This window comes from Saccostrea echinata, unplaced genomic scaffold, assembly GCF_033153115.1.
Source record: "Saccostrea echinata isolate AGI-Se365-2 ecotype Australia unplaced genomic scaffold, CSIRO_AGI_Sech_v1 ptg000013l, whole genome shotgun sequence".
Lineage (NCBI taxonomy): Eukaryota > Metazoa > Mollusca > Bivalvia > Ostreida > Ostreidae > Saccostrea > Saccostrea echinata.
Genome location: NW_026889762.1, coordinates 5,285,468 through 5,305,162, shown reverse-complemented (window position 1 = coordinate 5,305,162; position 19,695 = coordinate 5,285,468). Strand labels below are relative to the sequence as shown.

General features: G+C 32.9%; 1 protein-coding gene across 1 annotated transcript in view; it reads right to left on the bottom strand.

Annotated features, from left to right (window-relative positions):
• Positions 1–300: 300 nt before the first annotated feature.
• Positions 301–19,695, bottom strand: part of LOC133186386 (intermembrane lipid transfer protein VPS13A-like) — an 82,950-nt gene continuing 63,555 nt past the window's right edge. The window contains exons 61-87 of the mRNA XM_061321643.1: positions 18,888–19,112; positions 18,533–18,619; positions 18,310–18,420; positions 17,530–17,682; positions 17,060–17,185; positions 16,550–16,683; positions 16,248–16,386; positions 15,923–16,025; positions 15,198–15,379; positions 13,915–13,965; positions 11,919–12,158; positions 11,143–11,277; positions 10,766–10,917; positions 10,466–10,571; positions 9,713–9,778; positions 9,523–9,579; positions 9,254–9,390; positions 8,518–8,713; positions 7,010–7,085; positions 6,798–6,883; positions 5,874–5,997; positions 4,826–4,949; positions 4,455–4,518; positions 4,085–4,230; positions 3,722–3,845; positions 3,262–3,384; positions 301–2,922 (exon numbers count right to left, since the gene is read on the bottom strand). Coding sequence (XP_061177627.1) covers positions 3,271–3,384; positions 3,722–3,845; positions 4,085–4,230; positions 4,455–4,518; positions 4,826–4,949; positions 5,874–5,997; positions 6,798–6,883; positions 7,010–7,085; positions 8,518–8,713; positions 9,254–9,390; positions 9,523–9,579; positions 9,713–9,778; positions 10,466–10,571; positions 10,766–10,917; positions 11,143–11,277; positions 11,919–12,158; positions 13,915–13,965; positions 15,198–15,379; positions 15,923–16,025; positions 16,248–16,386; positions 16,550–16,683; positions 17,060–17,185; positions 17,530–17,682; positions 18,310–18,420; positions 18,533–18,619; positions 18,888–19,112 — 3,258 coding nt within the window. The 3' untranslated portion in view covers positions 301–2,922; positions 3,262–3,270. The remainder of the gene's footprint in view (positions 2,923–3,261; positions 3,385–3,721; positions 3,846–4,084; positions 4,231–4,454; positions 4,519–4,825; positions 4,950–5,873; positions 5,998–6,797; positions 6,884–7,009; positions 7,086–8,517; positions 8,714–9,253; positions 9,391–9,522; positions 9,580–9,712; positions 9,779–10,465; positions 10,572–10,765; positions 10,918–11,142; positions 11,278–11,918; positions 12,159–13,914; positions 13,966–15,197; positions 15,380–15,922; positions 16,026–16,247; positions 16,387–16,549; positions 16,684–17,059; positions 17,186–17,529; positions 17,683–18,309; positions 18,421–18,532; positions 18,620–18,887; positions 19,113–19,695) is intronic.

The following is a 19,695-nucleotide window of genomic DNA, read 5'->3' as shown; positions in this document are numbered from 1 at the left end:
TTATAAAATATCACAACTTTTTATGGCATAAAGCAGTCCCTTTTGATTTTGAGGTCAAAAGGTCAAAGTTTTTAAATTCATGCATTGCAAATAACATTTAACAGATGAAAACTTTAGTTTTCTTTAAGCTCTTTTCGATAACATTTAATATCACCCCCCCCCCCCCCTCTCGGCCTAAATAAGAACCTCGATTTTGAGGTCAACAAGTCAGAGGGCAATGTCATAATTTCATACATGTACAGTCTGTCTTTGTCACACATCTGGGGCACATCAAACAACAGAATGTTGTTGGTAATCTAAATTGTTTCTTTATTAACAAAGCAATATGAAATAACAACATAATTCTTTCTGGCTTACAAAGAAAACTCATAACCAATCAACCAAATATATAAATGTTTTATAATGATCAATAAAAACCCATATCTCAGATCAAACCACATTAAATAATACCAGTAATTTAGTGCAGAGTCTATAAACCTTTGATTAGCATACACATTCCATTCCACTTCCGTGTTTAAAAAAATATTTTTTATTATGTCAGACTATATTATTTTGTTTTCATTAATTCCTTTTTATTAGTTTTATATATTAAAATCTAAACTTTGAATTTTTTTGTACAAATTATATTTGCTCATCAAACATTTGGCAGGATGATGTATTATCCTTCAATTGAAGTTGAATCTTGCTTTATGTAATATTGCTGAAATCAATAAATATTAAGGAATCTCCTATAGGAGTCGACAGTAATTTGACTTTCAAATTTATACATACCTGGAACACTCAACTAATTACAAATGTTTGGACAGTCCCATGATTTTTCGTGATATCAAAGTTCCATTACACCGAATATACAATCACTTTTAGGGAAAAAAGATATATGACTGAACCTTGCAATATTTCCTACGAAAAAATTTACCAAAATGTATATCAGTTCATCAATTAAGATAATATTCCAATCAAAACCTATGCATTCATTCATCCTTTATAAGGTCAGTTTCAAAATGTTCAGGTTAAAGTACAATTTGTATATTATAGTAGTATTGTACATATAACAAGAAAATAATGAAGTGCAATATTATTTGAATATTTAGTATTCTAGATAATTGTACTAATAAGTTACAATACAGTTTGTACAATCTTTTTAATGGAAAAATGTTTTTCTTGTATATTTTCTTGAAAAAAAAATTACTTTCAAAGATCAATTCAATGACAGGAAATTATAAATCAGAATAAGAGTAAAAATAACCTTTGAAAAAAAAATATATATCAGTCAGATTTTAAATATGAATTTATATTTAACTTCTACAGAATGACTGTGCACTAAATTTATAAAGTGTTCTGTAAAGCAATCATCTAGTATCCTTTATCTGTGAAACTTTTATCACAAACAATCTAGTCACAATGATTTGTTCTCCTTACTCCTGTTGACAATTTAACACACGTTGTGCATGTACAGTCAAACCTCGTTATCTTGAACTCGATTGGACAGAAAAAAACTTGAACATATCTGAAGATTTGAGGTATCAATGGTAAAATTCTTAATATAATGAATAAGTGGTTGGGACTTACAGATCACTTCTACATATGAATGGTATATTCGAGATATCAGAGTTCGAGGTAACGAAGTTCAACTGTAGTACATATGTACTAGTATTTATGCCCTGTTCACACGGAGAGTTTAATTCGAATTAAACGTAAGTTACTGCGAATTAAATTTGATCGGCGTTCACACGGAGAATTTAATGCGAATTAGTTTAATTCGAATTAGTTTACTGCGCATTAAATTACTTCGCATTAGCTTCGTGTGAACGCTAAGCGAAGCTAATTCGAATTAAATTTTGACGCATGCGTAAGGGCAGAATTAAGTCACAGGCCACATGTCGATGGTCAAATATAGGTACTTGTGCTATTTTTGAGCGGAAAACAAAGGAAAACTACGTTAACACTAAAATGTGCACAGACACTGACATTATGTCAAATGTATATTTGCTGGGCACAATATGACGTGATTTGTAAATGACGTCATAATAGCCTCACTGAATAGCCTTGCTGTAGAAATAAAATTATAATTCGCATTAGTTTACTTCGCATTAGCTGTCGTGTGAACGCAATTTAATTTGCATTAGTTTAATTCGCATCATTTTACTTCGCATTAATTTACTGCGAATTAAACTCTCCGTGTGAACAGGGCATTAGTTTTAAATACATTTATCTGAAGAAGCCAGATTCAGGACAATGTTATAGTGTTCATACTGGAAAATAAGCTTAATTTATATTAACCTATACTGCATTCAAAAAAGTCATATCTTCTTAGTAGGACTGTAGCATTCAGTGATTTAAAGTTTCAAAGACAGTTAATTTTTTTTTCATATATGCAGCTTGCTAGTTTATTTTATACCAATATAAACATAGAATAAAATAAAATCAAGACTACCTTTGATCATTACTACTCAAAGTCTTATATTTGGGAGGGTGTGTACAACAGTATACAGTTTACAAATACTTCTAATAAACACAACGTAATTCTGGAATGTTAAATACATGTACATACAAGATGTAAACAAGTTAAACAAAAACAATATTATTGTAAAATGCTGTTAAAAAGTATTGCACATTGAGTGTATATCACGATAAATTGACTATACATGTAATAATTTTAATGATGTTAAGCATGTCCTGCTTATGAAACAAGGTCTTCCCTTAAAACATACATGTTTATATATTACACAGTGTACTTATGGCAACAAGAATAGCTAACCCACCATCAACAAGAAGCAAATAAGTGTAATATGAGATGTCAAAACAACAAACATTCAGCAATTAAGCTATTGAAATGTGAAGTCAACATACATTCTAAAAATCACAGCCAAAATTCAATCTCTTTTGTTCATTTTAAAATAAATTCACACCAGCTTTGAAAACCTGAAAAATAAACATGCACATAAAAATTGTAAGATATAGCACAATATTAAATACATGAAAATTAAAATAAACTCCCTTTTTGTTTTAGATCAGTTTTACTATGATAGCATTGACATAACTTTTTTAAAAGAACCCTTAGGCTAATAAACTCTCACTAAAAAAGGATAAAAAAGCTTTTCTAAATTACACTTATTGAAAGGAAACAAAGGTTTCAGTTAATGGATTTCTTAATCAACCTTATATGAAGAGTATTGATTTGTTTTATATTCATTACTTTATGCAGGCATTGAAAACATCTCTTTACTCAAAAAACTTTGAAGGGAAAACTTTGTTACTTACATGTACTTATTAGATCTGTTGTCTGATAATACGCTCCATACGGTCTTGGATCCACCTCAGTATTTCAGGGTTTGGACTAGAGATCTCGATTGTACTCCCAGAGAATAAGGAACCTTTCTTGTCCTAAATAAGGAAAAATAATGAATTTATATATCTACCCTGAATGTTTTCTAATCTTTTAGTCTAGATTTTTAAACTGTGGTAATGTTTGAATCACATTTTTTTTCTTTTATATTAGAAGCATGTTATCTTTTTTTGATACCTGTGATAACAATATTTGTTCAGCTTTGCTAAGATGAAATAAAATAAAGTCAAAATAATACAAAACTGAAGAAAATAAATATTCAATTTCAAAGAATATTCACACTGCCTTAGAGTTAATCCTTGTGCCAAAATTAATATTTGATAATGATTATGAATACTAGATTGTATCTCAAGTGAAGTCGAAAGACCAACAAACCTTGAGAGTAAGGACTATTTTATTCTCCGTCACTTCCGGAATTCCCATAATCCTCTCTCGTTCTACTTCCCACTTCACGTCATACCCCGGGGAAAACCGATTCTTTGACAAGCTCAAAATTGTCCTGTCAAACAAACATCATACAACACATTAATTTTCTTATTACAATCAGAATCTCTTGGTATTTATGTGTTTTTTGGAATTTAGTCATCAAATAAATGCTGTAAGATACAACTTCATGAGCCTAAGGGAAGATTCAATCCAAAGCATCTTGTTTGAAAATTAATAAAGCAAAGAATTGATATCCTGTGTATATTTTTCTAGGGAATGATGTTGAATGTACGTGTGAAAAAAATATTTGACCTGTCGGTGATAAACAGCAGATCTGCTCTGTCATCATAACTAAGAGGAGCGAAGTCTACAAAAATCCCGGAGGAACGCTGCTCATCCCGCAGTCTGTGTAGGATAAAGTTCCCTTGGGCTCTGTACCAAGAGTATGGCTCTAAACCCTGGAAAATAAGATAAATCATACTGTATCTAATGTATTGTCATTTTGATTCTATTTTGATAAAAAAATGAATTTTTATCTCTCTTTTGATCTTATTTGTATACATAAAATTACATGTAATAATTGTAATTGCATGGCAATGTTTAATCAACAGTTAAAAGACTATGCATGTAGAAATACAGTGTCAGTAACCAAAAAAATTATATAAAAGTGTTTCAAACCTACATGATAAGGGTTAATAAACCTTGGTAGTCTCATTCGGATAGCTACAACATCATTCTCAGCAGACCTGTCAAAAAAAACCAGGAAAATAGACTTATTTTCAATTCAGTGGATCTGTCTGAGAAGGGTTTGAAATGAAAAGCTATCGGTACATGTGCAGGTATAAAGAGATATAAGTTTAAAAGGCTTACATTGAAATCAAACTGAAAACAGAATGTTAATTTTGAAATTTTTTAATAACGAAAGGATACATACACTAAATGTATACAGGAAATATATTTCCTTCTAAAAAAAATATCAATTTTCTTATCATATTTGACTTAGTCTATTCTTTACACATGATATGTACTGAAGGTATATATAAATATGTTTACCTGCGGACTCCATCAAATGCTAGACTGACCATGTCCATCACACCTCCAAGGGGTTGGGTGACCAATCCCAATAATCCCTTACCAATCCCCTTAAAGAACCCCTCAACTCCCTCTTCAGAAGCACCTAAAAATAAATACAAAATATATTTTTGAGTGTAATGACAACACAACAAATTTGTTCAAATTCAACATTAAGCACCTTTAGGCACAAGTCCCAAGTTTCAATGTGTAAGTATATTCAAATTGTACGCATTGCCAACTGTGTGTTTTATGAATCCTTGAAATACCTTTTTTCTTCAGGAAAGTCAAAGTTCCTACATGTAAAGGACAAGGTATGGTAATGGCCGAATCTGGCCCCTTTTTTGATGTAAAAATCAGAACACAGTTAAAAGTGTGATAGTAGTTAAGACTTTAAAATGTTGCTAATTTAAAAACCAGCACTAATTTTGATTCAAAGCTTACATGGAGGCCACAAGAGAGTGCAGAAGTAGGACATTTTCCCAAATTTCCTCAATTCTGGTGGAATTTCATCAAATTTGAGATACTTTCCACTTTGGGAAATGTAGAGCACAAGCTTGCCTATCTGAGATTTTTATACACAAGATGCATCTGATACTAGTATATGAAATGTACAACTTTGATAGATACGCAAGCTTGTGCTTTATGTTTTCTGAAACAAAATGTGCTCTAAAATTGATGAAAATTTGCATAAAAAATGGGAAAATTCGAAAATTGACATATTTTCTGACCTTCTTGTGACCTCTGTGTATCCCATAACATTGAACAAATACTCATTTTGTGGCAGGGATGTTAACAGGTTTTTATTGATAAACTATTGCTTCATTCTAATAGACACCCCAAACCAGGCGCCAAAAAGGGGTCTTAGCCTATCTTGTCCTTTGTAAGTTCAACAATAAAATATCTATGTTTTCATTTGAATGATTTTTTTCTGTTTTCACTCATTTGATTTTTTTTAAAACTAAAATTTGAAATAACTGATTAATAGACTTGCATCCATACATAATTCTGTACATTTAATACAGCATACCATGTACGGGATCTAACACCACCCCCAGCAGTCCAAACTTCATCCCAGACAGAAAACCCTTTCCCGCCATTGCCATGCTGTGGGGAAGATTTCGGGGCTGCTGCTGTAACCGTCGCACTCTTCTCTACAGGGTCAAAATAAAAAAGTTCAAACAAATCTAAATTTAACTCTACATACACACTCCTCATTGGACATTAAATGTTAACTAGATATCATTGAGATGGTGGCCATCTCAAAAGGCCCCGCTTTCACAAAAGAACTTGAAAATTTAAGGTAGCCGATTTTACCTTGACCCTTGACCTAAAAACTTTGTTCAAGGTCACTGCGCATCCACTGACCAGTGGCACTCCGTGAGTGAAGTATGAGCCACATTGGACCAAGGGGAGAGAAGATATGCTTTGGATAAGGATTTTTCATATAATTCTGCTATGACCTTAACCTTAGACCTAGAAACATGGTTCAAGGTCACTGCACACCCTTTACCCAAAGACACTCTGTTGGTGAAGTATGAGCCAGATTGGGTCAAGGAGAGAGAAGATATACTTCGGACAAGAGATCTTGGACAGACTGACCACTATAGGGCGCCCATAGTGCAGGGCCCTAATTAAAGAGTAAATGCTGCTGTGACCTCCAAACTCTTCTCCACAAGGCCATTAAAAAGTTCAACAAAACCAACTCTGCATGCCTCAGTTGAATATTATATAAAGAGCAAGCTGCCCCGAGAATTGTATTTTGTAACATTTTCGATGTTTGAAGCATTGAAAATTCTCGATGATAAATTGTCTTATTAGAGAAAATCTAAACAGTCATAAATGCATCATAGTAAAATGTAACAACACATATATACACTGAGACAGTTTTGTTTTATTTCAATGAGACTAGTAAACTAAAAGAAAAGATACAATGAAGCAGAAAAACTGCTACCTTCTGGAATTCATCATCCATGGATAAGTACGCCAGCGTGTTCCCCAGAGTTCCTGTAATCCTGGCAACAGAGTTAGCTGTACCTCCTATAAACACGGAAGACACACAGAGACAACAGGTGCTTATTTCATCAGAAATCATAGTGTGTAAGAGTTATATAAATTACTTTTAGCTATTCACTATATACAGAATGGGAAGGATGTTTCTCTTACCTACAATATGACCCATGGCATTCTCAAATCCTCGGACCATATTACTGGAGAAAGCATCCTCTCCCTGTATTGTGTCCTGTTAATTATTAAAGTAATTGAGATAAAGTTTTACAGATTCACAAAAATTTTGATTGTTTTCTTTAACACTTGTATACTAAATATTCAGCTGTTAAACTTAATTGAAATAACGGTCCCATGAGAAACAAATCTCACTTTGATTGTTCCTGTACAGTTTTAAATCTCACAGATTTTGGAACCACTTACTGTGGCCCCCTGCTTAAGTCAGAAATTTTGTCCGAACTTTACTGTGGTCTTGCATTAAACTGGATACTAAACTTATACCTACATTACAGAAATGTACTTTTTCATCAACCTGGCATAATCTTGAAACATGAGCAAAGAAGGACAAATATTAAACTGTAAGCTTTTCAATTGTCAATTTTCCTGAGTTACATGTATGTAGTAATATTTCATAATCACCTGCATATGGTGTTTACATGTCTTCCAAGTTATTCGATACACAAGAGAGTATGGATAAATTTTCAAACCAATTAGACTGATAGTATATGTGACTTGATGAGATTAAATAAACTCTTTTGAAGACAGCATTTCACAAATTCTAGGATCCTTATTATATTGACCTTGTTTGCAAACACAGCTTTTCAATGAGTCATATTTTGTCTGACCTGTTTCATACCAAAGTGACTGTCCTTGTTTTTATACCAAAGGACAAGATAGGCTAAGACCCTTTTATGGCCCCTGGTTTGGGGTGTCTTTTAGAATGATGTTTATCAATAAAAACCTCTTCACACCCCTGTCACAAAATGAGGATTGGTTCTAAGTTATGGGATAAACAGAGGTCACAGGAAGGTCAGAAAATATGTCAATTTTCGAATTTTCTCATTTTTATGCAAATTTTCATCGATTTTACAACACATTTTGCTTCAGAAAACATAGAGCACAAGCTTGCCTATCTGCCAAATTTATACATTTCATACACTAGTATCAGATGCATCTTGTGTATAAAAATCTCAGATAGGCAAGCTTGTGCTCTATGTTTCCTAAAGTGAAAATTATCTCAAATTTGATGATTAAATTCCACGAGAATTGAGGAAATTCAGGAAAATGTCCTACTTCTGCATACTTTTGTGGCCTCCATGTAAGCTTTGAATCAAAATTAGTACTGGTTTTAAAACAAGCATCATTTTAAGTTCTTAACAACAAACTATCACAATTTTAACTGTGTTCTGATTTTTACATCAAACAAGGAGCCAGATTCTGCCATTACCATACCTTGTCCTTTGACTAAGGATAATTCTATCTACTTGATCAATACAAAGGGCTCAGGGCATGTGACCTGTCAACAGGAGATACTTACTCCTTCTAGGCACCTGATCCCACTTCTTATGTTTAAAGGGGTCCCTGTTCGTGCCCCATTTGTTATTCGTATACTGGATTTATGAGATTGATCAATGTTTTTTATCTCTTTTACATAAAATATAACTCACCAGCAAAGGCTCATAGAAAAGCTCTCCCAGACCCTCTGTGATGTCCTTGATGAGGCCATACGGGTTTCCTAGAACATCTAGACCAAAAATAACCACATAGATCTGGAGCATGAGCTGCTGGCGGTAGTGAGAGAGGGCCTGGGTCTGCATTTGTAGGGAGGAGAGGAGGACACCTCGTCTCTCAAAGAAACCCAGTCTGTCAATTAAATAAAAGTTATCCAGTACAGGGATCATATGTAATGTAGATGAACTTTTTCTGCATGGTTTTAATTTACACTTTGTACACAGTCACAAATTTTCTGTGGAAATTTGTCACAGCATAATTTAAGTGCATTAAATACATAGATTTGGAATTCAAGAAATCTGTTTTTCTACCCACTGACTGAACAGAAATTGTGATTCGGTGAAATTATGACCCCATGGAAAGAAATACACCTAATTACAGTATTCACCAATTTAAAACCCTAGCATGTGTATATGAAAATATTATAGAAATCAGGATTCATATGTATTCTAAAACCTGATAATCAGATGGAAATGATAAAAATCAAGATAATTATGTAAATAAATATTATAGCATGAATCCGAAAAGAATTACCAGATCTTTGTTTTCTTTAAGAAACTTAAAAATCAATTCCATAGTATAACAAAGCTATTTACATTCTAAAATTTACAGACAGTGTCAGATGACAATCTGATAATGTGGTTTATCAAGGTTCTTATTGCTGTCTCTTACTTGAGCTCAATGTCCTTGACCTCTGTGAAGGTCGCTCCAATAGAATTACGGAGGAATCCTTTGATGTCAGATGCAACACTTGGCTGGACATCCCTAGTCAGGTGGGGGGTTCCCCTCAAAGAGAAACTGACATGGACCTAGAAATACAAAGTTCCAGTAAGTAAATTACAATAAACAAATCAAAAATAAACTGACACAGTTCATTTAAATCACTTAGAAATGATATTATCTGAAATGCAAAGAAATCCATTGTCTGAACTTATAATAACCTTGATTGGAGAAATCTTGAACATCTCAAAGAAAATTCTATGTGGCTGTCTCTCAACCTGAAACAGATTTCATAAGAACATATTATAATTTTTTTGCATTTAAATAATATATCTTTTAATTGAAAAATTTGTGCACATTCGTGTTCTTCTATGGTACCCAGTATTTATTATTTTAACATATAACTGTTACCATGACTTCAGCTACTTCCTGTAGAGGCCGCTGAGCAACAAGAATGTCAGACTGTAATTTGGCACTCTAACAAAAGAAATTGTTAATTAATACTATATTTTGCTGAAAAAAAAACATTCTTCTACTAAATTAACATAAGTGTTATTTAAATGCAACATCTAATATCTACTTGCTTCATAAATATAATTCGGCACTGCAGTGTTGGACTAATTTGATGTTTTTGCAAATTCTTGTTTTCAAGTGGTTTCAAACAATCATGTCTAACTCATTGTACATATTCAATGGAGAGATACTAATGTTCATTTTTGCTAGCCAAGGGTTTCTGATCTGCTACTCTCCTCACAAACCCTTGGCTTATTGTGCTGTCAAAAGTCAGGATTTTGTGAGGATCAAGAGTAGCAGATCAAAAACCCTTGTCTAGCAAAGATGAATAATGTCTAATTGCAAAAAATTAGCATTTATTTTTTTCCACATGTTAAAAATTTAATTTTTTTTTTCATTACTAAGGATTATAACATGAATGAGATGCCTATACATGAACACCATAACTAGTGTGGTTTACATTGTAACACGACATGTCTTGTGTGGTTGACATATTACATGCCTTAACTTGATGTAAAGTTAAGACTCGAAATGTTATCTTCAAGTTGATGTATATATGTATATACTGCTGAAAGTTAGTATGTCACCTACATTATACATCTCAAAGAATCAGAGCTTAACCTCTAACATATACAGATATAAAATTCTCACCTCGGTAGCTTCAGCTGGCATTAGATCAGCAAATGTATCCTGAATAGACTCAATAAAACCCCAGTCTACAGCCAATCTTAGCTCCTGAAGGATTAACTGAAATTGTCTGTAAATTGAAAACATCACATTCACCATTGTTGCATATTAAAATTTATTTTCCTATGCATAAAGGTATTACTTTGCCTAGTTATTAAACTCAATAATGTACAATGTATATTGGGCTTATTTCAATATCCAATGTACATGTATATAAATCTTCCTATTGCCAAAATTTGCCTTAATTCATCAATATGCACTCACCTAAATGTATCAACATTATTTTCTTGTACAACTCGTCTAATCATTCCAAATTCTATACAGGGTTTAGGCCCCTTCTTCTTCACGAGGTAGCCTGGGGTAGGCACACAACTTAACACAGTCTGATGGTAAGCATCTAATAACTGGTTATCAATCTAGAGCAAATGAAATCATAATTATCCAACAAACTACATATAAATATTTTGCTTCTGGTTGGGAGAATGGGATGCAACAATGCTGTACATGCTAGTATAATTAGAACTTATCATTATACATATAAACTCTTCTACATGAATCTGTACAATTAACATGTCTCACTCATTAAGTTCTGTTTATTTAACAATATAAGTAATGTATTAGCATTATAAACTTTAAGATACCTGTATTTTGTATATTCTGGCATGTATCAGAGTCTGGTGTTCGGACATCCTATGCTGGAAATACAGACCAGGGTAGGCAACTCTTCTCAGGTCTCCAATGTAGGGTTTTGTCATTCTCATGTTCTTAAAATCCACCTCAATGTCAACAATATATCCACATGTTGTAAAATGTTTCTCATTCTTAGAGGAATGCATGTTCCTGCACACAATCATGAAAAAATTGTAACTTAACAAAACTTCATTTATGTTTCAGATTCATTTTTCCAGATATAAAGATAAGAAATTTTTTTTTCCGCCATTGGACTTGGTGACTGCATGGCCGTCAGAAACACGGTTAGGGGGAGGGGCTGACCCACACCACCCCCTCCAACAATAATTTTTTGATATATAGAATATTAGAACTCATAGCTACTATATGCTTATGCCCTATCAACAATAACATCTGATAACCTTATTTTTTTTCTTGTCAAGGAATTTTTGAATTTTTGGTAGTGCCCCTCAACTGAAAATGTTTGGTTGTGCCCCCACTCCCCCAACTGAAATTGCTTCCTATAGGCCTGAACTGGGTGGGTGATTACTATTACCCACAGATCAAGAAAATAAAATCCATATCTGCATCACATATTACCCACATTTCCCTGCCTCTCTCCTGGTATCTCAGCTGGCTTGATCCAAACCTGCATCACATTACCCATAATTCCCTATCTCTCTCCTGGTTTCCCAGCTGGCCTGATCCAAATCTGCATCATACATGTATATTACCCATAATTCCCTACCTCTATTCTGGTATCCCAGCTGGCCTGATCCACACCGTTCTTCCACTGGTCCTCCAGCCAGGTTACCAAGGTGATATCCTCCAACATCTTCCATTTGTTTTTGACCTCAATCTCCCAACTAGCTGGCAGACTTGTCAAACTAACCAGAGCCACCTCCTCATAAACTCCATTGATGATTGAGAGGGTTATACCGTCCAATGAAATCAAGGAAAACCAGGTCACATGTTCTCCTTCATACATCTGTAAATTGGTGGGAAAATTTCAATATCTGTATTCCTTTTTCGAATGAGTACATCAAATTAATAAAAAAAAATCCTTAAAATTATCACAAATACCAAATGAATATAACATTTTATATAAAATATATAGAGTATATCATGATTTAATGTATCTGATTCAATATATAATTCAGAGAAATCTAATGCACAAAAGATACTGTTCATATAAATCACTTAATAAAATGATTAGGGAAAACTGATCTTTTTCATAAATGAGATTATAAATAATATTTTTTTTTCTTAAATCACAAAATTTAATAAAACACTTATAATGAAAATTTTAAGATCTCTTTCTGAAATGAAAAATAAAATGCAAAATTAACTAAATAAAATATAATAATTTTAATATCTCAATGTACTTGTAAATAATACTGAATCATTGATATTAAATGTCTTAATTAATTTGAAATTAATCCTAATAAAATTTGAGTATAATTGCATGTTGACATATATTTCATTGATATGTATTTCATGTACTTTAAATCATAAAATGCAATGCACATCAGTTTAAATTATTTCATTACATAGTAATAAGCCACAAGTAGCAATTAAAGCAACTAATGTTGTAGTCGATGCTATGGTGCTTTTTTGCTAAAAATTTGGTACCTAAATCTAGCCTAAGTGTGCTTCTAGATCACCTGCGATATATATATTATATTCAAGTATAATGTAGAGATGTTTTCTGCTTAATCATGTTAATCAAGAAAACTCTATCCATCTGCATGTTCAAGTCATGAAGAGTTTTGGGACAAAGTTAAGTTTTCCCCAAATCATGCAGTTATGAGTTAGAATTTAAATACAGGAATACATGACTGTACAAGTATGATACATTAAGTAGTAAACATCAACACTTTAAATTACATACACCTATCCATCAAACAAAATCAGCAAGCCTTATTTTCATTATAATGAAGTATGTTAATTAAGGGGCATAATCTTCTTGGTTCTCAATTTTATCCCCAAAATTTTGCATATTTTTGTATCTTCTTAAAATCATATTTCTCTTTAAAAAAAAAAACAACAAAAAAAAAAAAAACACTGTCACGATAGCTCAGTGAGTAGAGTGCTCGCTCTGTGACCAGAAGGTCATGAGTTCAAATCTCTGCCGTGACTGACCTAAGTCGATAAAAAAGGTAGCAACTGTTCCTTTGTCAAGAGCTCGGAACTTTAAAGTGAAAGTTGCAGGTCCTTCAGATGAGACCTTTTAAAAAATCAAGGCCTCGTGTCATGACAGGCGTTGGCACGAAAAGGATTCTTCACTGCTTATTGGCCATGAGTGCTGAGTAAAGGTCTAAATTTGAAACCCTTCACTGTTATATGGTGACGTCTCTATATGAGTGAAAAATTCTCAAATGGGACGTAAAACAACGTTATCAATCAATCAATCTCTTGAAAACGATAAAAATATATCATGCTGTAAATTTCTACACCTGTGAGACAAGGTTAATAATTGCTCAATCTAATTTCACAGTTCTCATGTGCAATAAGATGTGTTAGTTTCAATTCTTCTATCTTAACATTTAACAATATTTATAGGGATGTCAAGATTCCATTCATAAACTATCATTCATAAACCATTCTTTTCTACTGAAGGAAACTATCAAATGAATCTGTTTAGGAATGAAATTTTACTTGAAGTCTAAAAAGTTCTGCACAGTTGTTAATAAAGCTATGGCGCTGCATCAAGCTTTGTGGCTGAGAAGACAATATTATATTACCGTAGGCAGCAACCGATGCGAGTGTGGAGAATTAACTCCGTAGCAATGAGCCTTAAATAATAAATCAACGACAAAAAAATAGCATTTAATTATCAAAATGCTGTTACAGTAGCACATTACACAGTAAACTTTGTCTAATCCAGACTCATATGATTCCAAAGGAATGTGCCAGTTAGACAACATTCTGGACTTAACATATTTTTAAACAATTGAATTTATTGAAAGGGACTTAGAGTTAACATAATTGTATTAGGGAGGATTTTGGAATATACAACGTACAGATTAGACAAGTTTTACTGTACATAAAAGACATACATAATGCTATGCACCCCAGTATTAATAAGCTACTGAACAAATGGAAATATGCTTTGAAATGCTAAGGCAAAATTGTATTTAAAAGAAATATTATTTTAATTTGTTTTCTGAAAAGAAATTAATATTTAAATGAACAAGGGAGTTAAAAATCAAAATTATTGTTAAGAAATCACATGTAAATTGTGCTATATGCTTTCAAACTGTGCTGAATATAAGATGCATGCACTTCATCAAACTAATAAACACATCAAATGGAAAGCAAATAATAAATTTAATCTAATTCCAGGTGAAAAAACCTGCATAATAGCAACACTGTAACTGTTAATTTTGGAAAATGATGCAAATTTTTAGCTTACAAGTGGCAAAGGTAATCGCAAAACAAATTTCATTAACTAAAAAATATCACTCAAAATTTTTCCATCACTCACATTTAAATTTTTCATGTATGTAGTTTTCTATATGGATTAGATAATAAAGTCAAAGATTAAAAAAATAAAATTGAAAGTGCAGAAAAAATATTATTTTTCATAATTTCTGTAAAAATTTGTGTGTTTTTATATTTTGTACGAAGTATATTCTGGCAAACAAATAAAAAATAAAGCATTTTTAGCTGGCACATGCAACCTTTAAATATCCCTAACTGGAATTAAATTATGACAATTCACAAACAAAGAGAAAATTTGGTTAAGTGCAATTTAGTTTTTAATGAATAAAAAAAATGTGGACAATACTTGACTATCTAACATGCAAAATAATAAACCTATTAAGAAAACCAAAAGTCTTCCCTTTTAAGTCTTCCTATTTACTTATCTCGCTAACAATTACATATTCAAGCAAGTTATACAAACAATTTGCAATTTATACATTAAACACCTCAAAAAACATGATAATAAATATCCTTATTCTTTGGCCTTTTGTATAGAAATATTGGCAATTAAAACAATAAATATTTTTCTTTTAACTCTTACCATTCTTGCGGCCTCAGCCACTCGAGGGTCTTGTGTAAATAGCACCACCCTCTGCTGTCTGTCCAGGAAGGATACCCAGTATATTGTCATTTTGTAAGCCTTTGTTTTCAGTCTAGATCTTAGATCCACCCCATCAACACTGTCCCCTCCTTCTTCCTCTTCCTCCCCAGGGTCTGTCTCATCTGTATATCACACATTCAATCAATTCAAACATATAATGATTTAGGATTATACACAATGTCATGTAAATTTGATAAGAAAACTTTATCATCACACCCTCAGCAGTAAAGAATTTTAAGAGATAAATTGCATTTTCAAAATTGGCACCACCTTAGGGACTTTACCTGGAAACATAAATTGCACGGACACAAATAAAAAGGACTGGTCTGAATTACTTTATAATTGATTAACACATTTTTTTTTATCACAGTTAAACTGCAAGCAGTGTGAAATTCAATTTATTTATTATAATTTATTATATTTCTTTTAATTTCCACACATTAATCTGAATAAGGACTATAATTAGATATTAAACTTTCTTAATAATTCAACTTATGACCCACTATTCAAAGAAGTTAAGTTTTCACTTGTGTTTGTCCATATGGCTGTACTGCTAGAGTAGGAATTTAAAAAAACATTGCCTTTAAAGAATGAAAGAGCTAAAATGTCAATATTAAAACAGATGGTTTTATTAGGATGCAACAGTATGAAGGCTCTAAACCCACCTTCAGGACTGGAGTCGACACGTCCATCAGTGACGTCATTATAATTATACGTACTGGAGGACTGGACCAACTTCACGGTCAGACGCTTAGGATTGTAGCTGTCCTGTAAGGATATATCTTAGTCTGACTACTGTTGTGCTTTAGTTTAAATTCGAATGAGAACAAAGAGAAGAAGTTCCAACTACCTAACTGAGATCTAAAATGAAAGGTTAATTCTCTTTGGTTGTATGAAGCTGAATTAATTTGGTCTGGATTCACTTGTTAGTAAACTCTAATAAAATCTAGCTTCATTCAACACATTTCTAGTAAATGTCTTATCATTAACCTTGGTGATGTCTATTTCGGACTCCTGACTTTTCTTTCCATTATAAACATTCCACAGTAGTGTGCGTGTACCAGTAGGATTGTCCCACGTATAAAGTATAGACTGGTTCTCTCCCAACACTGTCATCTGGTGCTGGCCCCTACAAAAACGTGTTCATTTTTGGGGGATAAACAATATATACATGCATATGTTCCTACTGCTTTTAAACCAAAATGGAAGCCAATACTATATCCTCCAGGCCTCCTTCTAGATATTAATATGAACTACACTATTCAATCATCAGGCCCCTTTAGACATCTTACTTTTGTCTGACGACAATGAAGACGTCCTCACACAGGTTCTCTATCTGTACAGGAGCATCACCGATGTCATAGTCAGAGAAGGAGATAGTCCTGGATGTCTCTAGTCCCCCCGACACCTCCACACATATAGCCGTCTGGAAGAAACAACAAATTACTTTATAACAGGAGAAAAGAGTACACGATCATCTTCATATTAAATTGTTGAATGCTGACACAGATGAATTTAATTTTTATATTAATTTTACAGTTGAACTTTGGTATCTTGTATACTGATATCCTGAATATCATGAATATACCATGACACGGATATATCAGTTAAGGGAGTTGGAAGTCCAAAATACATTACACTTATGTGTTTTAACCTCAATATCTCAAATCTTCATATAGCTCAAACTTTATCTCACTCTCACTGAGTTTAAGGTACATAGAGTCGACTGTATTTACATGTAATAATAATTGTAAAGAGAGAAGATTTTGATAAAATGATAAAGCTACAATAGATGTTCCTACCCCATTCTCCATCCTCAGCACAGTGTTATGGAGACTGTTGATTGGGAAGTGTTCTGATGTAATGTTACTGTCACTGTATTTAATCACCATTTTATCACTGGATGTGGCTGGCCAATAGGGCTTACACTGAAAATTAAGTTTACTATCAATGACAAGCTTACTAAATGAAATGCACAATTCCAGTTGAAATCCTTTAAGATGTCTGGCTCTAAATATTTTCCTTCTCATTTTTTTTGTAACGACATAGGTGATCTTGATGAATAAATGCAATATAGTTATAAAAGAATGTGTGAAAGTATATATAACTTTTGAATTCCTGTATTATTGGTTTCAATCAATAATTATCATCAAGTTTTTTTTTTTTTAAATTGTCATTGTATTTTGAAGTTAAATGCAAAATTCACACTTATGCTAACATGTATAATATATATTATATATTGAATGATTTCTGTGTTTTATATCTTCCTTACCTCGCCCTCTGCGATGTCCAGCCACAGATCTGTGGTCTCATTCTCCTCCATATACCTCAGACCACGAGAGGACTTATTGACCACCAGAAAGAATGGAGTGATGGTCACAATTCTGGTCAGCTTCAGATCAGACCACTGGAACTGGAGCATCAGCTGCAAACAAAGCATAAAATGGTTTATATAGCAATTTCAAATGATACGGGGACGTGAAGACTGGATGAGACAGCATAAGCTACGTCCCGTGTCACAGTAGATGTTGGCATGAAAAAGATCCTTCACTGCTCAATGGCCCTGAGTGCCGGACATACAACCTGGCATAAATTTGCAGCCCTCCACTGGTAAGTGGTGGCATCTCCATATGAGTGAAAAATTCTGTCGAGGGACGTTAAACAACAAACATTTGATACAAAATAGCATAAAACTTCACAACATGTTACATGTATATGCCTTGAAAACAATTTTTATTTGGGAAGATAGAAGTTAGTGCAAAATGAAATATTTTCATTTAATATTTTCAAATTCAATTTACATTTTATTTTATAGATCAGAGCTTCAAGAAAGAAGCTCCATCTCTTTTCTGAAGATGGGGCTATCAACTAATATATATATATATATATATAAATGTTGTGTTTCTCCCATTAATATTAGCAAGTGTTACACTACTTATGATTTTAAGGAAATTCTTTATAACATTCAATAAAGGCATAAGCAATGAAAGTTCTTTCCATAGATTTTTTTTCCACTGGTGAATAGATTTCTGGCCTTTTAGAAGTTACTCACCCTATACTTAGTTTTCCTCTCTCTGTCGTTACAGATCACCACACCAGAGTTCCCTACTGTGTCCAGAGAAAACGACTGTGACCATCGAGAGTTGTACACCTTTATCTTCGCCTAACAATCAAAACAGGGAAAACATGTAGTACATATTATTAGGAATCTATAAAAATCTCAAAAAGAAAAGAATTTACTTTAGTTTCTTTCCTATTATCAATATTACATGTACCTTCTTTGGTCTATTTTTCTTGAATCGGAATAAAACAGGAGAAGTAAGGTTTGATGGACAATCAAACACAGCATCTGATTTAGAACCCTGCAGAAAAAAAATCATATTCAGCTGAGATGCATGTAAATTGAACTGAATATTTGCAAACTATAAGAATTTAGTATAATTTTTTTTAAAGATTCCCCTCCCCTACAAAAACAAAATCACAACATGTAATATCTATATACCCCCTCCCCCCTTCTTAATCCACACTCTAACAAGCAACATACTAATGCTATAATTCATGATATGCATGGGAAATGTTAACAGGTAAATAGATATATCAAACAGGTACAGATTCGTTATAATTGCTCACCTTGACCTGAATAACCAGGTCTGTTTTATTGACCAGCCAGTATGGACTGTATACATAGAGGTCAACCATAGAATGCTGGGTGGCATGAACAGTCAAGGTCAAATACTTGTTGTTGTTTCCCTCATTACCAAAGTCATATGGTGCCATGGAGACAGCCTTGAACTCTTCCAAGGCCTGTGTGATTTCATACACCCCTGTCCAGTCTATACTCTGATAATCTTGGATCTGTGAAAGAAAATCAAGAAATGACCTGGAGATGTATACCATATTGACAAAATGATTTTGCTAATGGTACTTATTATATCATTTCCTTGAAATCTGTTTTAAAACTTACTGAAGATTGTCCATGTTTGTTGAATGATGTGATTTAATTAGACTTTGTACATAAATAATATAGATTGGGCCAAAATAAAAAATAGCTTTGTTTCCCCTAACGTGACCGACCCACTTAAATCGTGCTGACTGAAAAGTTTTTTTAATAAGATTATTCAAATATTTATTTTTATTGTTTATCAACTTTATAAAATACAATTTCATCAAAATTCGTTTTTTATCAGAATGGCGACTTTTGTTTTTACTCTCATTTGGCGCCCACAACATGTGGCCACAGAGGGTTATTTAGTGTTATAAAACAACGGCGATGTATCAATCTTATTATACCTCTTTAACTAGAATCCTACACTCTTGAGACATCTCGTGAATTAATGTGCCATGACTAAGGAGTGTTCAGATGGTATTTACAAATGTGTCTTCTAAAATTAACGAACGTAGTAAGCATGACAAAGCTTGCCTCAGGAGCAGATGAGGG